Source organism: Centruroides vittatus, unplaced genomic scaffold (assembly GCF_030686945.1).
Source record: "Centruroides vittatus isolate TY-2023 unplaced genomic scaffold, ASM3068694v2 contig_862, whole genome shotgun sequence".
Taxonomy (NCBI): Eukaryota; Metazoa; Arthropoda; class Arachnida; order Scorpiones; family Buthidae; genus Centruroides; species Centruroides vittatus.
Genome location: NW_027122562.1, coordinates 463,840 through 471,012, shown reverse-complemented (window position 1 = coordinate 471,012; position 7,173 = coordinate 463,840). Strand labels below are relative to the sequence as shown.

Below are 7,173 nucleotides of genomic sequence, written 5' to 3'. Positions count from 1 at the left end.
TCTATGAAAACCATATTACAACTATGAGAAAAAGCCATTTTATAATAATCATATTTCTTTGATTATTTTATTAATTGGCTTTTAGGCATATAAAACTCTGAATATGACTGAATAATTAATAAAAAGCAAATTACAATTAAATTAACTTGAAACAAAATCTATAGATACTTGCTTGATACAGGTAAGATTTACAACTTGAAAACTTACATTATATATATAATACATATATATAATATTTTTAAGCTGAAAAAAAAATGCTAAATATTTATTTTATTACTTTAAATAAAATTTTTTTAAATGTTATATACCCAGACTGAACAGACTCAAACAGCTAATTTATCAATAATTTTTGATGAAATTTCTTTATAGTTGTATCACATTCCTAAAAATGACATTATGTTTTGTTTTGTGGCACTTCACAAGTTCATGACAGTGTAACTTTAATAAACAGCCATGTTACCCGTTAGATATATAAAAAGTACAACTCCAAGTAGCCATGAAATAATATACAATATATTTACATGAATGAAATGAATGTTTTCTTGTAATTTGTCCAAAAGAAAACTTCAGATGGATGGAAAATTTATTGTGTAGTATCTGCTGATAAGTTAGATGTTACATTATCTGAAGCATTTTGTACTTGTTGACTGCTTCCATTGACAGGTAATTCTTTGTTCTGATTATTCTCATCAGTCTGGTTTGGTTTAGATTTCTTTATTTCAGTACTGCTACTAACGTCTGTTCCATCATCAGGTTTTCTCTACAAAAAATATTTGGCAGAGTAAGAATAGAAAATTTTTTATTTAGCATTTTTATAATATAAAAATAAAATTTACTTTTCTTTTCACCAGATGTCCAATATTATTTACAGGTTTTGAGGTTGCTGCTGCTGCTGCCTGAAAGTAAATTTTATAAATGCAAAAATTAATTATCTTTAGAATGATATACCAAAAAAAAAAAAAAAGTTATTTTAAAAATAGTCATAAAAATCAAAAAATATGAAGAAGCTGATCATAGTCCATTTATTATAATTTAAAATCTAGTCTTGCACAATACTATTCAATTTAGGACATGCACTTAATGCTAGCTAATAAAAGTTTTTATAAACAGTTCAAACTTGAGAAGAATAGAACATCAAAACTCATATCTTTATTTATTTATATTTTTACTTAAAACTAAATAGTAGGATAAGAAGTTTTTTAAATGTTTTTATATTGCAAATGAAAATTCTTAAATCTAAATTAACAACAGTAATATTTTACTCATTTCACAATATGTAATTTATTAGTTCAATCAGTGACAAAAGTATGGTGTGTATGTGTGTATATGTATATATATATATATATATACACATATACACACACATACATACATCATGTTTTTCTTCACTGATTGAACTACTTGAACTAATAACTTTTCATATATATACGACATGCAGTAGTCTGTCACAATATAATCATCTGGCCAACTACTCAATATATTCACAGAGTTGATAATTATTCCTCAAAAAACAATCACAATTCTGCAAAAATATACACAACTAATAAATTAGAATCAACAACTGTAGTGCCTTTGACCGGTGTGCTTCTTCTCTCTTTCTCTGTAAATCGCAAACGTTTTCGATTATATCCTTCTATCAAACTCCCACCAGTATTTTGCGCAATAAGGGATACACTCATGAGCATCACTCAAGACAGCACGTTACAACCTAACATCCTAGAAATGGCACACCTGATCTGCTTTAACTTGTTCTTTAAATTCAACGGAATTACGTACCAACAACAACGGGGTGTACCTATGGGAAGCCCAGTCGCAGGGGACCTCTGCGAGCTTGTGGTCAGAAAACTGGAATCAGAAGTCATTTCTTCTCAACGCTCACATATCCTCCTTTACCAAAGTTATATCGATGATATCCTTATATTATGGAAGGACATCCCAAATATCCGAGCCTTAGTTGACACCTTCAACAACAACCCATATGGATTAACAGTAGAACTGAACCAAGCCCACCATACCCAAGCACACTTCTTGGACATTTACATCACCATAGAAGGATCTTCTATCAATACGCAAGTCTATCACAAACCATCTACCAAACCTCTATATATTCCCGCATTCTCCCGTGATCCTCCACAGTACAAGATGGCAGCCTTTAAGGCATTACTCAAAAGGGCACTCACCCATTCCTCCTCACAAGCTGCCTTCAACTCGGAAATGCGGCACATCAAGAGTATAGCTAAACAACACGGATATCACAACATTGCACGCAAAAACAACTCTGAGATCCTAAGACTTCTTCCCACCCACACCCCTCCTTCCAATGGTTCCCCACCTAAATATATACCGATCACCTACAATCCGGTACTGAAAACCATATACTACTAAACAGCGAAGAAAAAGGATATCTGCTTAGCTTTCAGGAGATGCCCAACGATTTTCGAGTGGCTTAGGAACGGAAAAGACGCTCCGGATAGAAACAGACTTCCGGGAATATACTCTATACCCATCGGCGACCACAGGGATAACAGCGAAGCCATCTACATCGGATCCACCAAACGCAACATACAAACGAGGATTAATGAGCACAAAGCGGACATATTACACCATAGACAAAACACCGCCCTAGCAGTCTATTCATCCGACCCAGAAATCGAGCCTCTTTTCACCCGTGCCGCAATTATTCACTCCACATTTCGACAAGATCACCTCAAATGGCTTGAGGCTATATACATCTTACTCAACACCCGCAGCAACACACAATGCATCAATTTTAAAAAGGAGGTCAACTTATCATCGGCTTGGGAAGCCTTTCTCGACAGATCCCTGAAGTAGTGCTATATTCACATCGCGCAAGTCTAATATGACGACATCGGCTGCACGCAATAGCATTCCAGAATGCAATTTTTTCTAAATCAACGGTCAACTTCGACGGAATATTTAAATTTTGTAGAACAGAATTCCGTTACGCCTGAGGAAGAACCCAAAGAGGTTCGAAAACATTTGCGATTTACAGAGAAAGAGAGAAGAAGCACACCAGTCAAAGGCACTACAGTTGTTGATTCTAATTTATTATCACTCCGGTGTTTTTCCTTTATATATACACAACTACTAAATTAAGTAGGTTTATCATTAACAAAAAAAAATTCAATTTTATAAATGATCTGAATAATTCAGTTCAATAATGAATATAAAACAAAACATGCTGTCACAAACTTCTGTATAGTTTGCAAATTTTCAGTGAATGATTATTCATGATTTCCTACTTCCTGGCTACCACATTCTCTGGCTATTAATTTGTAGGATTTTAGGTTATGAAGTCACTTAAAAAGTTTGTTTTATCAAGGATAAGTTGCAATTTTGCAGGTTTGAAAGATGGTATCACACTGCATGCAAGATGCATCACAAAGGATCAAGTATGATCAGCTGTCAAACATACTATTCATTTCTTCAGATCTTATACCTTCAGAATGCAAACCAATCTAAACAACATCCTGTGCATTGTTAAGGTCCCTCTATATAATAAGTGTCTTATACAAATAGAATGTTTAAGCTTACAGCACCAAAAGTGCCATAGTGGTGGATTTTGGTCATATTTTTTCTCAGAAATGTCCTCTGCATATCCTGAAATATAGATTTGACTGCTAAATCTCTCTAGACAGTTGAATAGGAGTACTTTAATTATGATCAGCCTATACATTTTTAAATAAGCTATTTTGAAAAATTAAAAATTTCTATTTGTTTAAAATACCATAGTTTATTTATATTATATAAATAATACAAAAACTATTATTTTTAAGTTTTCATTCATATCATTAGTAATTATATATGTATATATAAATAAATAACTGGCTATTACATAACCAAGAACTTTTTATTTTGTGCATTTATTTTATTTTAAAGGTAAAAAAAATAGAATTAACATACTTCTTCCATTTTTTGTAATGTTGCTTCAATTAATGCTTCTTGAGTATTTTTTTTCAGATCCTCCATATCTTCTATTTTTGTCTTTATATCAGGTATGATAGCTTCCAGTTCTTTTATTTCTACCATTGCTTTTGTGACTGGATCGTCATCTGCAATTGACATTATGCATTCAAGATCAGATAGTGGTTTTTCTATTCTTCCACTTTCCTTCACTAATTGCTTCAAATTTGAAATCCTCAACTCTATTACTGACATTGCATTTCTAAAGCTACTAATTGCATCATCGAACTGATTATCAAAAGAATGGGCAAGACCTAATTGATAATGGCTGTTATTTTTTTAAGGAAAATTATTGAAAAAAAAACAAAGTAAAACAAAAGTTATTACAAATTAGAAAGGATACGTTTCAGCAATTTGTCTATCATCTGAATTTAACAGTTTCGTTTGTAACTCTAAACATTCTGATAAGTCTTCCACAGCTTGCTTATAATTTTCTGATTCAATGCTGACTTCACCCAATTTTAAGAGAACATCTGCTGTCTTTAATTGCATAGCTTTATTTTCTGACTGTCTGAAATATTCAAGTATAAATAAAATTAGAAAATCTCTATTACAAGAGAAAAGTATTTATAATAATTCTAGTGAAAAACAACAAAAATTATAAAAAAATTTTTTTTAAATATTTAACATCTTTTAAAAAATTTTATAGATAAATCTCTTAATGATAAAAAGAAACTAAGTTTTGGATTCATTTTTTTGTATTACATCTTAAGCCTGGTTCTCACTGGTGTAAAACAACAAGTACATCATTATAACAACATGAATGATGTCACTTCTGGTATAGAAATGACACTTGGCATACAGTTTAACACTATATATCTGCAAAATCTGGCAAACAGATAAGTTTCAAGCAGACATGGAAGCAATTACTGTTATAATGTGATGGCTCATTGTATAATGCCAGCAGAGGGCATTAAACTATCTCCCTTGATCTATAAAAACAAGCACACAAAGGCATCCTGTCTGTAGTTTACCTGTTTCAGAGGGATGCTGTATTACTAGAAATGCATTTATGTCACAATTGAAAACCATATGAATGTTACTTCTCTGGTTGTGTTAAAGGATAAATGGATACTCTAAACTGTATATTTTTGAAAATAGTCTTAACATCAAAGCTAAACCATATGAACAACTAAAGCCTGGTACTCACATGCGGCAATGGATGATGGAAACTGTCGACAGAACAGCAAAATGACATCACTTTTGCCGTCGAAGCCAATGGAATACAAAGTTGAAAATTTTCAACTTTTGCTGTCGCAGAAAGTATGGCAAAAAGTAGACCAACAGGAAGGCTGTTTAGCAATGTCGTTGTAAAGATCATATGGGACGATAGCATTCAAACTATGGCAGTCGGCAAGCTAAAAAGCTTTATTTGTACACTAATATGCTAATATATTTCATTTATACACTATATTACTATCTGATTTAAATATTAATGTTAAATAGACAAAGTATTGGGAATGGCGTAATTGTAATTCGGTGACAAAAGCTAACTTTCGACAATTTAGAATATTTTTCCTATCCAAATTATTCGTTTTTGAGGTTTTTTATTTGCAATAAGATCAAAGGAAAACTTAAAAAGTTTAATTGATATAACAAAGCAATCCTGGTACACGCCATTTTCGACTACTGGCATATGGCCTACCTACTGTAGTAGCTTGTTTATATTTACGGCTTGCAGATGGCATGTTTCAATTGTAGGGTCATTTCTGCATGTGAGTACACGCGACACAGAAAGATGATGGAACAGCAACCGTTTCCATCGTCCGTTTCCACATGAGAGTACTAGGCTTAACCTGTCAGCTGTTAGTCCCAATAACCTGAAACAAAATCACTGTTGCATAGACGTTTTGTGGTTTTTAAAGTGGTTTTTCAATTTGCGACATCTCACTTAAAAATTGTCATAGATATGATCTGTTTTCAGTTTTCTATCACGTACATATTACACTTTACAACTGTTAACTTCAAAATATTATGTACATATTATGCACATTTAAAAAAATTAATAAAATTTAAGATTTTAAAATATTAAAAAAAATTCATTTTTTATAAATATTCCATTAATCTGTTATATATGTTACTTAGATATGTCTATTTTCTGTCAAATAAAAAAAACTGCAGCTTTCTAAATCGACATAGAGAAATAGTACGGCCTATAGATTATAACACTGATTGGTGTGGGGGGGTTGGTGGCTTTTCTAAATGTAGATCAATACACTTTTATTATTGATGATGTGTATTTGATTCTACTTATACGTTATTTACACTATTGTACTAATAGTACATTATAATAAGCAATTATTACTTTATTATATTAATGACTATACATGTATTTCTTATGTATTACAGAAGTACCACAAGATTTATGGCTGGATGGTTTAAAAAAACATGCTTATTTGTTAAATAGGATAAATATACATAAAAATTTATTAAACTCAAGCTAAAAATAGATGAGAATAATTATTTATAATTGTTTGTTTATGTTTGTAGCTGACAATGTAGCTCCAAGAAGATATAACTTTTTCCAAGAAAGTTCCCACCCCACAAACCGAAGTCGATGCTTATTCGTTAAAGGATAGTCATTTAGCTATAATAAACCAATTAGAGCTCAACAGGCATGCTAATGAGGATTTTATTGTCAAATGAACAAAAGAAGGGTCTCCCATAGACTTAACATGGAAAGAAGGAGTTTTGTGGGCAAATTTAAAAATACGGGATGGTAACAAATATCTTATTCATTGAAACAGACTTAGTCTATGTAGATAAAAGTCAATCAGTGCTTAAATCGCCACCATCTAGTTAATTACGAAAAAAAATTGACACTTACTCCAACTGGAGTACAGCGCAACAGTTTAACTAAAACCGATTTCTCCAATGGTAGTACGCCGCAAACAACTAATTAACAGAGTTTGAGGGGGAAAGGATCATCAGGTTGAGAGAAGCCAGATTGTTATCGCATTGAATAGCTTACCACAAAGGCCATTCTAACAACACTGTGAGGTGGTGTTGAGAGCAGTGCACAAGAGAGAGCTCACACATGGCACCCAGGCTCAGGAAATCCTCGAAAGACCACTAGCCAAGAGGACTGCCTGGTCCTTCGACAAACACACACACAGCTGACTGTAACATTGTCAACTGTCCAGACACAGATGACATCATCATTACAGGCCCCGTGTCTGTACCATTTCG

At 32.4% G+C, this 7,173-nt stretch overlaps 1 protein-coding gene across 1 annotated transcript in view; it reads right to left on the bottom strand.

Moving 5' to 3' along the window:
• Positions 1 to 439: 439 nt before the first annotated feature.
• LOC136982659 (protein HGV2-like) overlaps positions 440 to 7,173 on the bottom strand; it is a 45,011-nt gene continuing 38,277 nt past the window's right edge. Inside the window, exons 6-9 of the mRNA XM_067279217.1 lie at positions 4,328 to 4,495; positions 3,925 to 4,252; positions 837 to 896; positions 440 to 760 (exon numbers count right to left, since the gene is read on the bottom strand). Of these exons, the coding sequence (XP_067135318.1) occupies positions 584 to 760; positions 837 to 896; positions 3,925 to 4,252; positions 4,328 to 4,495 (733 nt within the window). The 3' untranslated portion in view covers positions 440 to 583. The remainder of the gene's footprint in view (positions 761 to 836; positions 897 to 3,924; positions 4,253 to 4,327; positions 4,496 to 7,173) is intronic.